The sequence below is a fragment of the Anabrus simplex genome, chromosome 1, assembly GCF_040414725.1.
Source record: "Anabrus simplex isolate iqAnaSimp1 chromosome 1, ASM4041472v1, whole genome shotgun sequence".
In the NCBI taxonomy this organism is placed as follows: Eukaryota; Metazoa; Arthropoda; class Insecta; order Orthoptera; family Tettigoniidae; genus Anabrus; species Anabrus simplex.
Genome location: NC_090265.1, coordinates 1059610274 through 1059633436, shown reverse-complemented (window position 1 = coordinate 1059633436; position 23163 = coordinate 1059610274). Strand labels below are relative to the sequence as shown.

The following is a 23163-nucleotide window of genomic DNA, read 5'->3' as shown; positions in this document are numbered from 1 at the left end:
ACTCTAAACAGGATAAGAGTCAGTCAAGGAAGATGCGGCTATACTCTTTATAAATGGGGCTGGCAGAAGTCTTCTGGGTGTGATTGTGGAGCTACCTCACAGACCATCCACCACGTAATTGCCGAGTGTCCACAGAGAGCATTTCAAGGTTCTTTGGAGGACATTCATAATGCAACTGAGGAGGCCTTAAAATGGATCAATGGACTTGATTTGGAACTATAGGCTTCTGCTTGTATATATTGTGTATATATTGTATACTTATTTATATAATCTATCTGTGCACATCATACGATAAATAAATAATCTGCAATAGGTCTTATCTGTGATTCAAGTTCTTAATTCATATCATTTATATACTTATAGGAATGCGTGAAGGTCCAGTAATACTGCCTTGTGGAACCCTCCCCCTCTTACTCGTTACAAGATCATATTCTGTAATACTTCACTTACTCAAATTCTCTGGATTCTGTTTTCTAGAGATGTAGCCACCAATTTAGTCACCTTTTTGTCTAGTCCAATAATCCTCAATTTTGTCAGTAGTCTCCTATGATCTACCCTAATAAATGCCTTGGATATGTCAATAACAGTATGGTCCATTTGACCTTCTGAATCTGAAATCTTGCTGGAATCTTACAAGTTGAGCCTCACTGGAATAACCGTTCCTAAATTTGAACTACCTTCTATCAAACCTGTTGGTAATTTCATAAACATTTCTAATATAGTGAGAAAGAATGCTTTTCCCAGAGCTTACATACAACACAGGTCAAGCTGACTGGCCTGTAATTATCGCTGAAAATCTCTGATACATCATGGACTAACAATCTTTTGTTGTTAAAATGAATTTTGGTTTAACAGCATGTTTTCAAGATCAGTATAATTATATAATCAGTATATTGATGTAAAATATTGTAAAATCTTTCAGTATTTCTGACAGACCGAATTCGATAGCTGCACTCGCTTAAGTGCGGCCAGTATCTAGTATTCAGGTGATAGTGGGCTTGAACCCCACTGTCGGCAGCCCTGAAAATGTTGTCCCTGGTTTCCCATTTTCACACCAGGCAAATGCTGGGGTTGTACCTTAATTAAGGCCACGGCCGCTTCCTTCCCACTTCTAGCCCATTCCTGTCCTATCGTCGCCATAAGACCTATCTGTGTCGGTGTGACATAAAGCAACTTGTAAATGCATTTCTGACAGACCCGTAGACTATAAAAATGAAGATATCCGTTGACATATAAAGGACACGTCAGTGTATTCATTGTTGATATACATTTAATGGAAGATTACATTTTTTGTAATAATTTTTGGGGTTGTACCTTAATTAAGGTCACGGCCGCTTCCTTCCCACTTCTAGCCCTTTCCTGTCCTATCGTCGCCATAAGACCTGTCTGTGTCGGTGTGACATAAAGCGACTTGTAAATGTATTTCTGACAGACCCATAGAGTATAAAAATGAAGATATCTGTTGACATATAAAGGACACATCATTGTGTTCATTGTTGATATAGGCCTACATTTAATGGTCGATTAAATTTTTTTTGTAATAATTTTTACAATGTTGTGAATAACTTTACATTGTCTAATTATTTTAATTTCAGGAGCAAGTTTTGCTGAAGCCCTGGGCATGGCAGATCCTGTAGGCAAGAAGAAATCACGTGTTTCTTCTCCCAGCTCTAGTTCTCATAATTCATCACATAAAAAGAGCGAGCCAAGCATTTCTAGTGAAAAAAAATCAAAAGAATCAAAGACACATAAATCATTTAAGACTGTCTCATTTGTGTCATCGCCAAGCAGTGAGGTAACCTATTTGTTCCCTTTTTATGATATAGGTAGTGAATATTTCTGCTCTTTGTATATTTGTTACAGGTCTGTAGAAGGTACCATATTTTATGAAGATTTAGGTTTTTTCTTTAAAAAAGGCCTCCAAAATTTACAGAGTCCTATTGGCGTACATATAATGTATTTTTTGCTTTGGGCTTAATGTAATGCATAGCCTAAGTTAAGAAGCCGGTGTCTGAGATAATTCACTGAAGTTACTAAATGAGCTTGTATATTGGGATAACAAAGGATGCTTTCAACACACTTTTAAACGACTGCTATTTTTGTTGATATTCTTTGTTATGGTATGTAAAAAGCTTAAAATAACTTCTGTTCTCATGACTTGATTAAAGTAACTTGTACATTTGGATCCTGAATAGTTGTCCGGAAGCATGTGTTCCATTGTGTCATTTTCTTGACAACTTCACTGTGTGAACATGTGTGCAGGGGAGGGCAGGGCAGAAGTTGAGCATTGTCCCAGCAAATAGCTTTACTGGGCTCAGAGAATGAAACTCTCTTATTCTTAGTAGCCATGTCACTTGCTCGGACATTGCTTCTATCTGTTCATGTAAATCCTGCGTTTTCATACACTGCTTAGAAATCTAATGTGGCACGGCTTGTCAGCTCATTAAGCCCTGTTGAATGACAGAACCATTGGTCTAGATTGGTTAGAGCAGGGGAGGCCAACCGAAGGCATGTATGGCAAAAGGATTTTAAGTAGTACCATCAAATTAGTAACATATATCAGTTTAATCAAATATATTTTTTTGAAGCATACTGTTTCATATATTCACCACATTTTTTTACTTGAAGGTTTTTCTCCTTACTTATTGACCACTCATTAATATTACATAATAGTTTTGAAAACCAGGTAAATGGGCACCAGAGCTCCCTTGAAGCGATCCCTCAATTTTAAATATAAATAAGGATTGAGCATTCTCAGTTTGTGCACATAAACTGGAAATCTGGCATTCTGTTGTTAGGAGCATGCAATGAGGCTTCTAAACATTTTAGTGTATGACTTTTTCTGTATTAATATTTCTATATATTTACATAAAGTACAATCAAATAATAAATTCAACCCTCCAATAATATATAGACATACATACATACATACATACATACATACATACATACATACATACATACATACATACATACATACATAATACTAAATAGAATTGTAGTGTAGTTATTTAACTAGTTAGTATCTTGCTTGATTCATTGGTGTGAAATTCTTGTGTGTAGTACATAGTATTTCTTTCCTCCAATATATATATTTATTCACAGAACACTATTTTATTTCAATTGATGTTTTCATATTATTTCGTAGTACTGTGAAGAAGATGAAAAAATGGTTGAAGGGACTTCGGGTGTGTGAGTGAGCATTAATGAAAAACGATGGATGATATAGCTAGTATGAGGGAGATAATTAGGCTTTTAACTGAGAACAGGAATGAAGGTAGTTCTCCCTCAATTAATGTATAGGATATAATAAATAGGCAAGAGAGAGGGGATTGAAGGGGAGAAGTTGTGGAGGGCAGGTGGGCTGATGTTCTAAGGGGAAGGAAAATGAGGTCTAAGGGTACTCAATAGGAACTGAGTTCAGGAGAAGTATTGGTGAGGAATCAGTGGGTCATTGCAGGTAGAACAGCAGAGGGAAGATGGAGAAGGGCAACAGGGAAGTATTTGAGCTGAAGGGCAAGTCAAGAGGAAAGCGAACGGTTGGAATGTGAATCATAGAGTAGAGGATAGGCAGAAGGAGGTTTAACAGGGTTGTGTTAGTGAGAGAAGAGAGGAGGAAATATATTCTGCAGTCATCAGGGAAGTTAAGGAAGACAAGGCAAGGAGGGGATCTAATGAGCTGGGTGGGGTTGAAACTCTGTTAATGGACAACTCTATTGTTAGACATGTGGAGAAAATGTGTCAATGAAAGGGAAAGTGTGTTATCCAGGAATTCGAGTAATGTAGGTGTTGAGAAAAGAAGAAGGGAAGGAGGAGGTTAAGAATAAGGTGGTAATTTTCCATGTTGATACCAATAATGTAAGGCAAGCAGAAATAGGTGAGTGTTGGAGATGTGTGGGATCTGGTCATGGCAGTGCGGGACAAGTTTAAGGGAGCAGAGGTTATCAGTGGTATACTGTGTAGGAGGGATACTGACTGGAGGGTATTGGGGATTTAAATGAGACCATGGAATTGGTATATGAAAAATAGAGTGAGATTTGTAGATCCTAATGGGTGGGTAGGAGATAGGGATCTACACTCAGGTGGTCTTCACTTGAACTGCAATGTACATAAGAGTTAGGGGGTTTGTTTAGAAGGGTAATAGGGAGCTACATTCAAGGATACATGGTGGACTTAGGGAACGGTGATGAGAGCGTAGAAAGCTGGAAGTAAAGTAAGAATTACTATGTAATGAGTGAGTTGGCCGTGCAGTTAGGAGCATGCAGCTGTGAGTTTGCATTCAGGACATGGTGGGTTTGAATGTCACTGTCAGCAGCCCTGAAGATGGTTTTCTGTGGTTTCCAGTTTTTTTTTTTCACACCGGGCAAATGTTGGGGCTGCTTCCTTCCCACTCCTAGCCCTTCTGTATCCCATCGTCTCCATAAGACCTATTTGTCGGTGTCGGTGCGTCGTGAAGTAACTTCTAAAAAAAGAATTTCTGTAAAGTTGTTAGTGTTAAACTGTAGGAGTATTGTAAAGAATGGAATAGAAATAAGTGATTTAATAGATATATATTGACCAGATATTGTAACAGGTATTGGATATTGTAAACGTGTTGAATCATGGCTCATAAGTGATATTTTGGATGCAGAAATTTTCTCACGGGACTTGAGTATTTATCGTAGAGACAGAATAGGAATGGAAGGAAGGGGAGTATTCATACTAGTGAAAGAAGAATTTGTAAGGTACGAAAAAATTAAGGATGGGAAACATGAAATTCTAGGCGTAAGGCTCATTTCTAAGATAACAGACAACTTGATGTTTTTTTTTTTATGTACAGACCTGAAAATGGTGGCGCTGATGCTGATACAGAATTATTTCTTAAGATGTGGGAAATGACACAGAAAATAACATAACTGTAATGGGTGATCTTAATTTACCATATGTCAATTGGGAAGATAATGCAAATGACAAAGCATGATCAACAAATGGTAATGAATGGGAATGAATCTGAATTAGAAAGTGATGGAATCAACTAGAGGGAAGAATATTTTAGGCGTGGTGCTGGTAAAACCAGAGGAACTATATAGAGCAACTGAAGTAATATGTGGTATAAGTCAGGGCTGGACAAATCAGAAACAAATCTAGGAGCCAGTAACATTTCTTAGGTGCCAGACATAAAAAATAAAAATAATTTGCTTACATCTATAATATTAACCAGTTTGATCTCTTACTTCGTCTTAATCACCCTTAAATTGTATTCACTACTCTAGGACTTCTTTTAATGGGCTCAAATATGTTAAACCCCAAACAGAGCTTATTACATAGTAGTGCAGTACACAAAGAGCATAATAGAGAAAATCTGGCGCCAAGATCAGCAAAAAGCGAAAATTCAACTTGTCGATGTAATGGTTACGAGCGATCACAAGATATATTGAAAATCAGCTTCATGGTCCGTATCACACTTACACAGATTCACAACTAAGGGGTGTATTTTTTATTTTCCACCTTGTCGATACACTAAATTGCTTAAGGCAACTTATTGGTTAAAAGTGGTATTCTTTTCTTAAAAAGTTCATGAAGGAAAAAGGCCAATTTATAAATTAAAAATTAAAAATTATACATTTATAAGTAATTGTCAAAATGAAGAAATCCAGGTTTCATAATGTAATGAAATTGTTACTAATTCCTAGTTGTGAATTCTTTTTAAACCTGCTTTCCTCTGGAACAGTATCTCCTGTCATTTTTTAACGGTCTTGTGTATGGTGTAGTAGTGATGCGTTCTCTCTGTTCACGTACGTGAGGAGGTGGAGGAGAAATTAATAAGCATACCAGAAATTGAAGATTTTATTAATGTTTTAGAATTCGTGTTAAATCAAAATTATTTTACATTTAATAATAAAATTTACCGACTAAAAGGACTATCAATGGGAGCCCCAGTGTCAGGAATATTGGCTAATATATACTTAGACTATTTGGAACACACAAAGATTATTAATCAAATAGAGGGATTGGATTTTTGGACATACTGTATGTGGACGATGTTTACGCTATAATAGATAACAGACTCACCGATAGTAAAAAAATTATCGTATATATTGAATAATTTGGATTCCAATATAAAATTTACTTCAGAAGAAGAAGAAAGATCACTGAATTTTCTAGACGTGGTCACAACAAGAGAAGAAAAAGGATTTTCTTTCAAAATACACAGAAAATCTACTTTCACACCGACCACTATCAGGAACAACTCGTTACACCCTGAGACACAGAAAAGATCAGCATATTACAGCTACGTTAACAGAGCATTTAGTATACCATTATCCAAATCTGAAAGGAATAAAGAACTGTTGTTTATCCGATGACAAGCCCTCTTGAATGGTTTCAACAATAACATGGTGGATAAAATAATTAATAAATTTTGAGAGAAGCGACAATCTGAATGAGCAATCGAACCTAGTAAAACAGAGAAATACATCAAGTTCACATATAATAATCCAAACATACACGTAATAACAAATTTATTTGAGAGAAAAAATTTCTAAATCACATTTTCCACCAATAACGCCTTGAGGCGATATGTTGTATATTTTTGACAGCTATTAAGATATAGTTAAAAAAAGAAAATTTTATCTGAAACTTGGTGCTATAATTAATTTTATGCTTAGTTACAAAACATTTAACAACACCAGGAGATATACATGTACAGAACTGTATATAGAACATTTTATGTCTTTTCTAGAACCTTTGTCTTTGTTTTTCAACTATACAAATGTTTTTATAATATAACGGAATTATAAATAACAAGCTTATTTTAGAGGTGTTTGTACATACATATATTATAAATATTCTAATGTAACTAGTTAAATGTCCTTGTTACTCCATCCTAGGCTGATGATGGCAAATAAAATTGCCAAAACCGGTACCAAAAATGACAATAAAAATGTGACATTTTAATTATTACACATTTTTTATAGTATTGAACAGGTGGGGAAAGCCCTACCCTTATCTTTGATTGCAAATCTTGTTTCAATACGGACCAATAATGAAATTTTTGACGTTAAATAAGGCACAAGACCGTTAAAAAATGACAGGAGATACTGTTCCAGAGGAAAGCAGGTTTAAAAAGAATTGACAACTAGGATTTAGTAATATTTCATCTGCAGTAGTAATAGGAGCCACATTATGAAATCTGGATTTCTTAATTTCAACAATTACTTATAAATGTATAATTTTTAATTTATAAATTGGCCTTTTTTCTTCATGAACTTTTTTAAGAAAAACCACTAAGTTGCCTTAAGCAATTTAGTATATGGACAAGGTGGAAAATAAAAAGTACTTAGTTGTGAATATATTGAAAACTCCTATAGTTTCAAGTCAATGCTCAGGTGTAAACAACGTTAAAAAAAACATTTTTTAGAATTTGCTTTACATTGCACAGACACAAATAGGACTTATGGCGACAATGGGGTAGGATAGAGCAAGGCGTGGGAAGGAAACGGCCGTGGCCTTTATAAGGTACAGCTCCTGTTTGCCTGGTGTGAAAGTGGGAATCCACGTAAAATCATCTTCAGAGCTGCCAACAGTGAGGTTCGAACCCACTGTCTCCGGAATGCAAGGTCACAACTGTGCACCTCCAAACGATGTTTATAATTGATTCTAAACCTTATAATCTCCATATTTAGATACGCTAGAGAGACGGCGACTACAACAACAATAGAAACAGAACACCTTACAAACAAATTTTGCTGTAGAGTTTTTTAAAATACCATCAAATTAATTTTTATACGTTGCTATTTTTAGAGTGGAAATAAATTCCGAACATATTTTTTTCCTCAGACTGGAATTTAGCAGTTATAATTTGAAAATATTCGGTGCCTACACATTTCTTTTCATCACCATGGTGACTGGGTATCTGGGATTTGTCCAGCCCTAGTATAAGTGATCACAAATCTGTTTCTGTTATAGTTAAAATAAATGCAATAGAAAGGTTGAAAAAGTAGGACTGTTAGTCAGTACCATATGGTAGATAGGAGAGGCATGGGGGAGTTTTTAAGAAAGCAGTTATGATCAGTGAAAGATGGTAAATAAAAATATAAACAACCAATGAGATGGGTTTAACGCAGTTGTTGAGGATTGTAAAAATCTGTATGTACCTTCAAAATTGGTAAGGAATGGTAAAGACCCATTATATTATTTATTTATTTATTTATTAATGTCTTTCTGTACATGGCGGGGCTCAGGCTATGAAGCCTGCTATTATGCCAAACCATATAATTATCCACCTGCATAAACATAATATACTGAACATTATAACTACTTAAAAAATAAGTTAATTTAAAGTTAATGTGAAATGTAATTTGTATGAAATGTAAAGCATCATAAAAATCATTTTAACATTTTAAAATTAATTTATAATATTTACTATTATTAAAGCTATATCTCAAAAAATATAAACTATAATGTTTCTAACCTTACATTATAACAGAGAAATAAAGATATTGAAAAGGAAGTTTAACCTGGAATGGTGTGGAAATAGGGGAGAGATTGAAGGAACTTACTAGGAAATTGAATTTAGCAAAAGACGTCAGCTAATATAATTGGCAGTCATAGGAATTTTAGGGAAAAATAGAAGGATATATATAGGTACTTGAAGGCAGAAACTGGTTCCAGGAAGGACATTCCAGAGGTCATTAATGAACAATCGGAGTGTATACATGAGGACTTACAGAAGGCAGAAATATTCAGTTAACAATATGTAAAAATAGTTGGATATAAGGATAATGTCCATGTAGTGGAGGTGACTGATATTGGTGTATTGAATTTTACCTATGATAATTACATTTATTTATAATAAGTACTAAAGTTGCAAGGTACAAAAGCAACTGGAATTTGTTAGATTTCTGGGAATATTCTAAAGGCCATGGGTTGGGATATAGTGCCAAATATGAAATACTTATTTGAATACTATGTGCAGGAAGATGATGTACCATATTAATGGAGAGTTGCAAGTTGCAATAGTAGCTCCAGTGTGCAAAGGAAAGGGTGATAAACATAAAAGCAGATAATTACAGGCCGGTTAGCTTGTCATATGTTGTTTGTAAGATCAGGAGTTGCATTCTTGAGGATTAGTTTTAGACCGAATTACAATTTGATGTGCGTGATGCTTGGGGATGGGCTTGTGTGATTATGCTCAAAAGCCCAGACAGTATCATCAGCCTGTCGAGTGGGAGAGCCATGAACTTAGCAGTAGTATCCGCATGACAGTCCAGGTCTCCACGCAGCCGAATGTCAGAACAACATTTTGTTAATAATTTATTTTGTATTTCTTTAAATCTATACTTATCACTCTGAATACTCTATGGGATACGTGCTATTGCGGGTGATTTGAGAAAGGGAGTGTTAGTGCTCATTGCTTCATTAGGCATCATCAAACACTATTATGGAAGATTACAAGACCTTGAATCTGTTTGTGAAGTCATCTTCCACCGTGATCTCATCTTGAACACTGATGATGAGTTGATGGAAGACAAGAAGCAATGTGACGTGATACATGTCCGGTGTATTATGCACAAAGTCAATGATGAAGATGTTGCCACAGGTGCATTCGTTGTCTCCTTCAAATTGTCATTGTTATGAAAGAAAGTCAAAGTTACAACCTATTGTTGCAGTGTGAGGCCATACATCCCACCTCCTCTGAGGTGCTATCAATGCCAGAGATTTGCACTTACAGTATCTCATTGTTCAAATCCGTCTGTGTTTGGTTCAAATGGAAGAGAAGCTCATGGTGCGGAGAAGAGCACACCTCCGAACAAGTGCACCAACTGCCCTGGTCTTCATTTGCCTTGAGATAGAAACTGTCCAGTCTATCTCAGTGAGAAGAAGATCCGGGAGATCAAGATCTTGGGTGATCTTTCCTACCAGGAAGTGCGCCGTAAGTTTAATTCTATGAATGCTCCTTCAAAAACACTAGACTTAAGTGTGATAGCACAGAGTCTACCAGGTTAGTCATTTGTTTCATCAACATCTGTGAAGGTCGCTGTGCCCAAGGCAGCAGTTGCTCCTATGAGCAATGCCACAAAGAGTAATAGCTCGAAGGTGGGGTCTACCCAGCTTTCGACCACTCGGAAGCTTGTGCCAGCTAGGAAACCTAAGCTGGCACAGCAGGGGAAGAAGGCCAATTCTCCCTCCCCCAAGAGATTGGCGAAAGCCGCGCCTAAGGCAGCAGAGGCGGCATCGTCAATCGGTGCTGGGAATACATCTCCTAGCCCGTCTAAACAAGGAAAGAAAGCGGGGAAGAAGGACACCCTTACCAGTTGCTCCTTCATCCCTCCTTCAAATGGGCAATCATGCCCTCCATTCGGAGGGTCTGTTTCAGCGCCAGCAGATCCACCTGCTGGAAAACCTGTGCACTTCCCTCATAGGAGGAAAGCCTGCTCCCAAAAAGTGTCCAAATAGTGCAGGGTGTACATCACCTTGTCCGGTGACGCGGTGTTGCACGTCTAGTATCTATCTCCATCTTCGGAGGGAGGTGTTAGTGTAGGTTAAAAGACATCTCACTGCTAATAACCTAAAACTCCTCGAAAAAGTCTACACTATGTCACTGTTACAGTGGAATTGTAATGGTTATGGCAAGTATCTTACTGAGCTGCGCCGGCTAAAGTCAGTTTGCGGTGAGTGACCAGTTCATCATGTGGTTCTGAGAAATTTTAGACTGTACTCGATGGAACCGGGCTTCTGGTGGTGTTGGTATTTTCACTTATTCTGACATCTACAGTGAAGTGGTTCCATTAAGAACCCAGCTGGAGACAGTAGTGGTACGATTTTCGTTGCCTGTCATAACTACAGTTTGCAATGGTTATTTCCCACCAGGATAGCCCCTTAATATCAATGATGTATTTGATCTTATAGATCAGCTCCCACCTACTTTCCTCTTATTGGGTGATTGGTGACTTTAATACCCATCACCACCGGGCGAGTTGGCTGTGCGGTTAGAGGTGTGCGGCTGTGATATTACATCCGGGAGATAGTGGGTTCGAACCCCACTGTCGGCAGCCCTGAAGATGGTTTTCCGTGGTTTCCCATTTTCACACCAGGCAAATGCTGAGGCTGTACCTTAATTAAGGCCACGGCCGCTTCCTTCCAACTCCTACGTCTTTCCTATCCCTGGGACTCCTCAATGAAAACTCAATTACTACTGATCTGCATTTAGGGCAGTCGCCCAGGTGGCAGAATCCCTATCTGTTGTTTTCCTAGCCTTTTCTTAAATGATCCCAAAGAAATTGGAAAATTATTGAACATTTCCCTTGGTAAGTTATTCCAATCTCTAACTCCCCTTTCTATAAACAAATATTTGTCCCATTTTGTCCTCTTGAATTCCAACTTTGTCTTCATATTATGATCTTTCCTACTTTTAAAGACACCACTCAAACTTATTTGTCTGTTGATGTTCTCCCACGCCATCTCTCCACTGACAGCTCGGAACATACCACTTAAACTGTATATAAGGATAATATCTTTTGTTTATTTCCACCTATTCAATACATTACAAGAAGTTGGCATTTACTTTAAAACATTATTCAGATGAGACATGTTTTGCCTCTCACTGTGAGGCATCTTCAGTCATTATCAAAAACCTTATTATTTTACCAGGCATCTGGTTAAAGATATTCAAAAATGTGTTTGAAGATTATAAGAGAGTTAAGATTTACGTTAGTTATAAACATGTTCATGAAGTAACTAAAAATCTAATATATTGATAAAAACAATAAGTAGTTCTTTGTTGAATAGGACTTGTTTGATTGTACTATATAGTAAAAGAAGGTGGTTTGAAGCCGTAGTCATTATTAGATGTCTAATACATAGTGGAAGGCATAAAATATCAGTTCTATGAGAATATACATTACATTCAAATGATACTAAAAACTAGTGGATTCAAAGATAGTACATATAAAATGTTCAATGAAATAACTGTGATCTAATAAAAAGATAAACACATATGTAGTTCTTTGTTAATAAGGACGTTGTAAGATTGTACGGCTTAAAGCCGTAGTCATTAATAGATGTCTAATACATAGTGGAAGGCATATGAAATCAGTTCAATGAGAATATATAATACAAAACAATTGGTACATAAAAACTGGTAGATTCATAAGAGGTACATTTAAAAATGAAGGCGTCATGTGACTATAAAAGACAGTTGATGGCTTAAAGCCGTAGTCAAAGTTTGAAATGTAGGTCAAATAACTGTTAAATATATGGTAAAAAGATATAAGTCAAAATATACAGTTTAGTATAAAAAATATATGAAGGAAAAACATTCCAATTGCTTGACAAGAGTTACTTGACGTTGGCATGCGTTTGTCCGTGATATTTATTGGTCAACATTTCGTAGGTTATTTTAGATTTATTCGGCAAGATTGCGTTGACAAGAAGTTTACCAGATGTTTATAGTTGGCCTAATTTGTAAAAAGAAAGATGCAGAGATGATGATGGGTGGAAATTCTCAACGTTGGTATGGTTTTCTGACGTGAAGGTTGGAGAGCTGTTGTGAATCAAGTAATCCTGGTGAGGGTCCCATACACTGGAACCATACTCTACTTGGGGTCTTACCAGAGACTTATATGCCCTCTCCTTTACATCCTTACTACAACCCCTAAATACCCTCATAACCATGTGCAGAGATCTGTACCCTTTATTAACAATCATATTTATGTGATTACCCCAATGAAGGTCTTTTCTTATATTAACACCTAGGTACTTACAATGATCCCCAAAATGAACTTTCACCCAATCAACACAGTAATTAAAACTGAGAGGACTTTTCCTATTTGTGAAACTCACAACCTGACTTTTAACCCCGTTTATCATCATCACCACCCAGCAGTTTGTAGAGTTTTCGAAGTAACACGGCAAAATAAATGTTAAAACAACGCGATGCCTCAATGCCAGTTGTATATTTTTAACAGCTATTAAGATATAATTAAAAAAAGAAAATTTTATCTGAAACTTCGTGCTATAATTAATTTTATGCATAGTTACAAAACATTTAACAACGCCAGGGAATATACATATACAGGACTGTATATAGAACATTTTGTCTTTTCTAGAACCTTATAAGGAGGTATTTAGTCTTTGTTTTTCAACTATCCAAATGTTTTATTGCCGAATAAAATTGCCGAAACCGGTACCAAAAATCACATTAAAAATAAGACGTTTTAATTATTTCACATTTTTTATAGTATTGAACAGGTGGAAAACCCTACCCTTATCTTTGATCGTAGGTCTTGTGTCTGGTGTAGTAGCGATGATGCGTTCTCTCTTGTTTACGTACTTGAGGAGGTGGAAGAGTGGGGGATATTGGTGTGTCATGAACTTCCTTGTTGTTATCTTCAGCTTCAACGGAGGAGGAATACGTCGTAGGGCTATATGGAGGTGGAGAGATCCCAATTCTTTTCTTGTGATCTTTTCTAAGCATTTTCAAATATATCAGAATTTTATCATATAATGGGTTTTATATTCTATAGCCTCATTAAGGTTATCATTTTTCTTTCAAGTTGGTCTAGATGAATGTATAGATCTTTATATGTATTCATTAAGCTTCCCTTTTATAATTTTTTTACAATTGTCAGGTCTCGTTCTATGTTGGTAAATTTATGACCTGTGGTAGTCATGTTTGTTCACGGTAAGAATATATGGAGAGTCTTGAAGTTGTAGAGAGTGCCTAACAGGAGTCGCACAGGAATCAGTTCTTAGTGTCATCGTTTTCACGATTGCCATAAACAGTGTTATTGCTGTTGCTGGTTCAGCAGTAATACCATCGCTATATGTGGACAATTTTGCTCTGCATTATAGCTCACAAAGTATAGCATTTGCAGAGTGACAATTACAACAAACTATTAGGAGAGTGGAACAGTGGACCTAAGAACATGGCTTTCGGTTTTCATTTGCAAAGACCTCTGTTGTTCACGCACTCCTCATCCCCATCCTGAGCTTTATTTAAGGAGGTTGCTCTTCCTGTAGTTGACAAATACCGATTTCTTGGACTCCTTTGCAATAGTAAATTATTGTGGGAGCCATACGTGCATCAGTTAAAAGTTACTGCATGGTGCTCCTACAATTTTATATTGCACATATTTTATCCAGGTTAGACTTTGGTAGTGTAGCATATGGATCCGCAAGGCAAAGCATTCCTTGTGAAACTGAATAGCATCCACCACAGTGAAGTTAGGTTGGCAGCGGGAGCATTCTATACAAGCCCCATTGCTAGCGTGTTTGCTGAATCTGGTGTGCTGCATTTACATTTTAGGCACCAACAAAAGCTATTGTCCTATGCTGTGAATTTACGACAAGTGCCACTTCCAGTTCAGAATAAAAGGATGATCCACTTATTCAGTACACTTTTATTATTGGTGTAATTATATGAACATGAGGTCTGCTGGCCAGGTGTTGGAGTGCTAACACCAGAGTCACGTTTTTGTAGCTGCCAAGCCATATGTGTATAATGGGAAATGATTTAGCTGATAGTGCCACCAGGGAGGTTGGCACATTGCCCCCCCCCCCCCCCCCCCCCCCCCCGGTGCCTTACAAGTTTCCAGCCATTGATATTCATTCTCATGAGACATGTGGTTATGTCCCATTGGAAGATGAAGTGGCAGGCCACCCCTCTTCCAAGTAAGGCTGATGACCTAAATGTTAGGCCCCTTTAAACAAATAAGCTTAGAACGATTAGAGGAACTATGAACGTATGGAAGACTCCCTTCAGGTTTCATGGAGAGAAGCTGTGATATTATGTCGTCTTCGGATTGGCCACGGTATAGCAACGCACTCTTACGTACTGAAGGGAGAAGCCGCCCCGGTGTGTACTTGCGGTGGTCATCGCACCGTGGAACGCATTCTTACGGAGTGCATGGACCTGGCCGATCTGCGCCGGAGTCTAAAACTTCTGAGTACCATCTCCCTCACCCTGCGAGATGAGAAGCAGTCAGTAGACCTCGCCATCCGTTTATGGGGGATAGTGGCCTGTTTTACCGTGTATGAAAGAGAATTTTCTATTTGTTAACTGTATTATTCTATAATATTCTATAAAATAGTCTTTATGTTTTGATGCTTTTCTAGTGAATATGTGTTTTTATGTAATGAACATAAAGTAAGAAAAACGTTTATGTGCAATGTTTGATGTTTTAAAAGCTTTTTAATCATGTATCTGTTGGTTTTTTTTATCAGTTGTAACTTATTGGCTGAAGAAGTCCCACAATAGGGACAAAACATGTACTATAAAATGAACGATTTAATGTTATTAATAGTAATAATAATAGTAATAATAATAATAATAATAATAATAATAATAATAATAATAATAATAATGTTAAACATTTTAAGAATCTGAAGTGGAATTGAGTAAGGTGGAACCAAAATAATTTCCTTTTGAGTTATTGTATGTTATTGGTGTCAATACAGAACAATGAATATAAGATTTATAACTTGCAATCTATAGGTGGGCTGGGTAGCTCATATGTTAGAACGCTGGCCTTCTGAGCCAACTTGGCAGGATTGGTCCTGGCTCAGTCTGGTGGTATTTGAAGGTGCTCACATATAAGTAATAAATTTCATATTATTCCGTATTGAAGAGCAATATAATGTAAAACAAGAGCGAAAAGGTTTCCACTTTAAATAGTATTGAAGAGGTGGAAACCTTTTAGCTCTTCTTTTACATTATGGTGTTCACATATGTCAGCTTCGTGTCAGTAGATTTATTGGCACATAAATGAACTCCTGTGGGACAAAATTCTGGGAGCTCTGTGTCTCCAAAAACCATAAAAGTGGTAAGTGGGACGTAAAACCAACAACACAACAACATTACTAAAGATATATCATTGACAATAGGTTTGTTCCAACAAGAACAGGAACAGTTTGCAAACTCTCTGACTCATGCGCAGTAAGGAAGGAGCGTTCCAACAAACTTCAAACTCAAACTCTGAGTCGGTTGTTCCAACAGGCTGTGGACCGTTCATGAACCAGTTTGCGGACTGGCAAAGCAGTTCGTGCTCCAGAACAAGAACTGTTTGTCAGTGTCATGAGCAGTACACTGAAATAAGTGTGAGCTATGCATTGTGGTCCATAGCTGTCACTTGGTGAAGCGTGAACAGCTGATCGGTCATCATCTGGCGCGAGCAAATGACACGTTACACATACAATTAAATAGAAGTACAGCATAGTTATACAATTATACAGTAAAAGTTTAAGTTATACAATTAAAAAGTCATATTTGACTACTCACTAATAAAGTAAGAGATATGAGATAGAAATGAGAATGATGCATGATGATTTTGAAGGCAATTCTGATGATGATCTTATGAACTTGGACTCAGTTAAGATGATCTAGGGATATATTACAATATTCCAAAAGCAAAAAATGAAGATTATTAAGGCAAGTTGTTATAATTTTTTTACTTGTTTGCAATTATGTTTAAATGATATTTATTTTCACTACATGTAACTCATAACTTAGTAACAAAAATTCGCTTTCTCTCTCTCTCCACCTACAGAAGAAACAGTACCTCGCTATGACAATGAAATGTTCAAGGAGCATTTTTGCGTCAGTAGGGAGGTAATGGAAAATATTGCAGAAAGGTATGAAGGAAGTGACGAGTGCAAACATCAGTCTAGACAATATGGAAAACTTTGTACACTGAGTCAGGTTTACAAGATATTAGAATCATTCCGTATTGTCGGTTTTCACTTTACAAAGGTAAATTTTTTTTGGTAAAGTGAGTCAGGTTTGTCTGCAGCTGCAATAATAATAATAATAATAATAATAATAATAATAATAATAATAATAATAATAATAATAATAATAATAATAATAATAATAATAATCTATATATATAAAATAAAGAGTTTTGTCTGTACATTGCTCAGAATTTGAAAAGAATGGTATTTCTGTATCGGTCATGTCCACAGTAACAAGAAAATGCAGTTTTTACTTTTCCGTACTTTCTGTCTGTCCGTCTGTCTGTACGTATGTATGTACACGCATCACGAGAAAACGGCTGAAGAGAATTTAATAAAAATCGGTATGTAGAGTCGGGGGGTGGACCGCTACAATCTACGCTATAAATTATTTTATTCACGCTGAGTGAAATGGTAGTTTAGGGGAAGGCCTAAAATTCAATTCTGAAATATTTATTTTATTAGTGGTCATATCGATAAATACTACATAACTAAAGTTATATAGAATTAAATTTCTGATCATTTACGTCTTATTCATTTTTACCGTACCGGCTATGATAACACAGATATTCATGAATTTGGATTTTTGTTGCTAAGTCCATATCAACGCCGAGCCCCGACAAAATGGGTAAACAGAATTTAATGAAAATCGGTATATAGAGTCGGGGAATAAGAAACTACAGTTTAAGCTATGTTATTCACCCTGTGTGAAATGGTAGTTTAGGGGAAGGCACCTAAAATTTAACTTTTAAATACCTATGTTCTTGGTCCTATGGAAAAGTACTACATAACAAAAGTTATAGAGAATATAATTTCCGATCATTTATGTTTTATTCAGTTTTACCATACCGACTATGATAAGAGTGGTATTTCAGAACCGGAAGACAATTAATAATGTGAAGGCCTACTATATCGAAAGCGCGTAACATAGATCAACAATAACATTATACTGACCGTTGTTTGTTGTAATGTTCTTTGTCTCTTATGCTGACATTCAACTCTGATAGATGTGATTACTGCTGCGTACCGAGTATAACAGCCTAACTGAATATTGGCGGGAAATAGCTGAGGAGTTAGATAACGTTCTTCTTTAGCATGCCAATCCTCTGGTTCATACATTTTCTGATACTGCTGGTACGTAACACACTGGTTCATCATAGTATGCCAGCTATTCGATACCTACTCTGACGCGCTGTTTTGAATGAGCAGTGTGCGTACTTAAGTCAGAGGCTCAGTTAGTAGTAGGAGTATTAGTATGAACTGGTCTGGAATTACAATTTAGCCCTATTCCAAATTACATTACCAGAATTCACTAAATAACTCAAAATTCAACCTTGAAAGCCGTTTCTTAGGAAAAGCTTCTTCCTCTTCACTTTCATTAAATCTACATTAATTTTATTCCAAATTAGCAGCGAAGATGTGGTTCCTTCTCTGGCTTGGAGGAAAAATTGCCTCCACGTCAGACATTTCTTTCCCCCGCCAGTGTAGTGAATTGAGATTTTCCGACTCATCGGGTACTCCCAGGAAACAGATAAGTAAACGGGCATAGTTTTTGCCCTGGGATTATCCACTATTTGAAACCCCCTCCCCCCGCCGAAAAAAGGATGAAGATTGTTCACGGATCACGGATGTCTGCATCTTGGTCATTCCAGCTCTGTAGCTTTGGACTGTTACTTCGGCAGCATAGTACTGTTCGTTAAAAGTGAGAATATGTGTGGTTTTTCATTTGACCGAGTATTTCATATGAAGGCATTGTTTTTAATCGCGCCATTCCTACTGACGTCATTGTAATGACCCATGTTCATTTCAGTTGGGAAAACCACTAAGAGAGTCTTTCTGAGAATCTATACAGGCAGGCGGAGAGTGAGTGTCTGCCATTATAACGAAAACTCCCCAACCTGATTGTGACTGACGGTAGGCAAGCTAGCCTACCATTACAATGAAAATTCCCTAACCCAGTCTTGATATGAGAAAAGATGTTGGTGACTTGCCCGTCGTGCTTCTAGGGCAACTTTAAGAGCTATGCAACTTAATACAATCTTGCTCACAACGTTTACACTACCTAACCTTGAATTCTGTATAAAATTTAGAATTCCGTAGTGAAGCACGGGTACATCAGCTAGTAATAATAATAATAATAATAATAATAATAATAATAATAATAATAATAATAACGGCAGTAATAATAATTTTAATAATCGTTAAGTGTTTCTTTTCCAATATAGGTTCAAATTTTCCTGTGGTTTATCGGGCATCAGACTGCAAGTTTCTGGGTTGTTACAGTTCGGTTTGACATTTCTTTGAGCTCTCTACATAGAATTGTCAAATGATTGACTGTCTTTATTAGCAACTTATCTCCACAAGTGATCACTTGGCCTACAGGAGATGAGAAAGTAAATATTGAGTAACATTTCATGGAAAGTGGATTTCCAGGTGTCATTGGTGCCATAGATGGCTGTTATATTGAAATTGATAAGCCTGCAAATGATCCTGACTCTTACATAAATAGAAAAGGACACTATTCCATACAGGTATATTTTATTTATCAACATATGTCTTCATAGTAAACCACTGTTATTATTAATGTTTATGTACTGGTACATCAGTTGATAATTTATAGTACTTTTAATTTTCAGTTTCAAGCTGTTTGTGACCACAGGCAAAATATTTTGGACGTGTTTCTGGGGTATCCTGGTTCTATGCACGATAGTAGAGTACAGTATTTAGAAACTCAACTCTTGACAATAATTTAGAAGCAAAATGTGGTCAGTATTATCTTTTAGGTGACAGTGGCTATCCTCTGAAGAGAACCCTGCTAACCCCCTTCAGAGACAGAGGCCAATCGAACAAACATCATGTTAATTACAATGTGAGACTGGCTAGAAGTAGATATGTTATTGAACACACATCCGGTACATTAAAACAAAAATTTAGGCAACTGTATCACATAAAATTGAGAGGTATCCAACTCATTGCATATTTGATTAGGGCAGCTTGTGTTCTCCATAATAAATCTATCAATGAGGGATTTTTCAATGAAGTTGGGGTAAATGTAATTCCTCGAGTTCATTTCCATCCCTAGTATGAGGAGGACTTTAATGACGACACCGATGCAGCAATGATAAGAGAAAACATAGCTCTCAGATTGTAGAAATGTATTGTAGAGAACAGTGAATCATTATTGATCTGCATTTAGGGCTCTTGCTAGGAATCAGTTTCCCTATCAATTGTTCACTTAGTCATTTCTTAAATGATGTTAAAAAATGTGGAGAAATGTAGAAAATTTCCCTTGATAAATAATTCCATTCCTCTACCTGTAAATTAATATTTGCCCCAATTTTTCCTCTTGAATTTCAACTTTATTTTCATATTATCATATTTCCTACCTTTAAAAACTCCACACAAGATTATTTGTCTGCTGATGTCATTCCACATCGTCCTTTCACTGACACCTGGGAACATACCGCTTATTCGAGCATTTCGTCTCCTCACTTACAAGTCTTCCAGCCCAAAGATAATGGTGCAGTGTTTTAAAAGGCGAAACAATTTTGATATTTCATCTGAATAAGGCAAGATAATTTTTGTATGTAACATACATACATCTTCATTATAGACTGTTATGCCTTGCAACATTTCATCTGCAAGCCTTTGTGAATATACAGCACTAATTGCCTTCACAATCCTCTATTTGTAGCTAGCCCCTGTGTCCTCATTTAGTTCTATACATCTCATCTTTAAATCATAGGAAGCAAGTCCAACCATCGTCGTCTTGGTCTCTTAACCTCCATGATTGAGTCCATTATTATCTTAGGTAACCTGTCCTCCTCTATTCGCCTTACGTGACCCTACTGCAGAAGCCAATTTATGCGTACAGCTTCATAAAATAAATTCATTGTTAACGCAGCCTTTATGTCTTCATTGTAAATACCCTCCTGCCATTGTCTCCACCTGTTTGTACCAGTGAACATTCTCGCTATTTTCATGAGTTACTTGTAACTTACGAACAAGATATCGTGGGTCCAGTCAACTTTCACTCCCATACAGCAAAGCTGGTCTGAAAACAGATTGGTGTAAATATAGTTTTGTCTGGGAGCTGACTTCTTTCTTACAAAATACGGTTGATCGTAGCTGCGAACTTCCTGCATTTGCTTTGCTGCATCTTCATTCAGTCTCACTAGGTATACTACCATCCTGGGAGAATACACATACTAAATTCTTGAAATGATCTACCTATTCCAGCTTTGTATCCCCATCCTGACATTCAGTTCTCTTGGATTTCTTCGCTACTGACATCTATTTAGTCTTCGAAAGGCTAATTTTCATATCATACTCAGTGCGCCTTTTTTCATGTTCCAAGATATTAGACTGGAGGCTTTCAGCACAATTTGACATTAAGATCCAGTCGTCAGCGTAAGCTGCTCACTACATTTCAACTTAACTGAATCCCTCCCAGCCACTTTATACCTTTCAGTAGATGATCCATGTAAACAATGAACAACAGAGGTGAAAGATTACAGCCTTGTCTAACCCCTGTAAGTACTTTAACCAAGAACTTTCTACCATCAAATTTCACTGCAGCCCAATTGAAATGCCATTCATTGCTTTCAGTAATCTACCCATAATCCCCTAAGTACAGCTAACATCCTTTCCATCATATGCGTTCTCTAGATCTATGAAACATAAACATAATATTGTCTGTTCCTCTCATAGAATTTTTCAGTTACCTGGTGCATACTGAAAATCAGATCCTGACAGCCCCTTGGTGATCTGAAACCATACTGGGTTTTACCAACTTGCTCTCAACCACTGATCACACCCTTCCTTCCAAAATGCCAGTTAACACCTTACCTGGTATGCAAGTCAATGAAATACCTTGATAGTTGTTGCAATTCTTCCTGTTGCTTGCAGGTGGATGCAATTTTTGCTTTTGTCCAATGATGCCTTCAGTTCATCATTCCACCAAGATGATTGATTGCTTATCCCATTATTATACACAGTTGTTCCTAGGCATTCCCTTGCTGTTTCTACTACATTATCCCTGTATGCCACCCATTTTCTTTTGGTGTGCTGAACCTGCTTACTATCTATTGTTCAGATGTTTTCACTAGTCATATCCATGAACTTGTGCCTAATTTCCTCGTCCTGGAGATTTTCTACACTTATTTGTCTGCAGACAGATTTTGTTTTCTCTATCCTAGACCTGGAGATACTTAGTTCACTACAGATCAGATAGTGCTCTGTCTCATCAAAAAATCCCCAGAATACCCACACATTCCTGACATATTTCCTGAATTCATAGTTATGATATATTCTGTTATGGATCTGGTACTTCTACCATCCAATGTGTAGCAGTGAATACCCTTATGATTGAAGAATGTATTCATAACTGCTAATGCCATACTAGTACAGAAGTCCAGTAAACTCCTCCCTTTTCTATTAACTTTCATATCTTGCCCACATGTACTCATCACCTTGTCATATCCTTCATTTCTGTTTCCAACTCACACATTGAAATTGCTTATTAGCACTATCCTGTCCTTACTGTTGACCCTCGCTATGATGTCATTCACTGCTTCATAAAACTTACCAATTTTTTGCAGATGATGTTATACTGTATACAGTAATAAATAGGTTACAGGACGGTGAGCGACTGCCAAAAGACCTCGACAATGTTGTGAGATGGACAGCACTTAATGGTATGATAGTAAACGGGGGTGAAAAGTCTGGTTGTATTTTTCACAAAGAGGAAAAGTCCACTCATTTTTAATTGCTATGTTGATGGGGTGAAAGTTCCTGATAGGGATTACTGTAAGTACCTAGGTGTTAATATTAGGAAAGATCTTCATTGGGGTTTGATAAATTTCCAAGTTATTTGAAATGTACAAGTGAAGGCTAGGTAAACAATTGATAGATAATCTGCTGCTTGGCAAAAGCCCTAAATGTAGATAAGTGATGGTTGATTTATACTCATCTACACCCTCACATGGTAAACAGACTGAGATAACTCTCGTCCTAATTCCTCCAACAGCTAAATCTACCCACATCATTTGCTTATTTACCTGCCTAACAGATATTACTATTTCTGATATGCAGTCCTACACTACACTCTGCCCTGCCCTTTTTTAACACTTGTTGAGATCACTTGATTATATCCTATTTATTTCTAGTTATCTCCCCTTACCTGAAATTTAAGAAAAGGCTAGGAAAACAACAGATACGAAATCTGCCATGTGGGCGACTGCCCTAAATGCAGATCAGTAGTGATTGATTGATTGATTGATTGATTGATTGATTGATTGATTGATATCGTTAACTCCTAACACATGCAGACACATCCTCTTTGCTGACTCAGCCATTTCTACTTTCTTTCTTCCATAAGCCCTATTAATATTGATAGCTCTCCATTGAATTCTATTTTGTTCGCCAAGCAGTCCCTCACATATCAAATGGAAG

General features: G+C 36.9%; 1 protein-coding gene across 1 annotated transcript in view; it reads left to right on the top strand.

Annotated features, from left to right (window-relative positions):
- Positions 1-23163, top strand: part of EloA (elongin A) — a 249003-nt gene that overhangs the window by 13456 nt on the left and 212384 nt on the right. The window contains exon 3 of the mRNA XM_067149784.2: positions 1596-1795. Coding sequence (XP_067005885.2) covers positions 1596-1795 — 200 coding nt within the window. The remainder of the gene's footprint in view (positions 1-1595; positions 1796-23163) is intronic.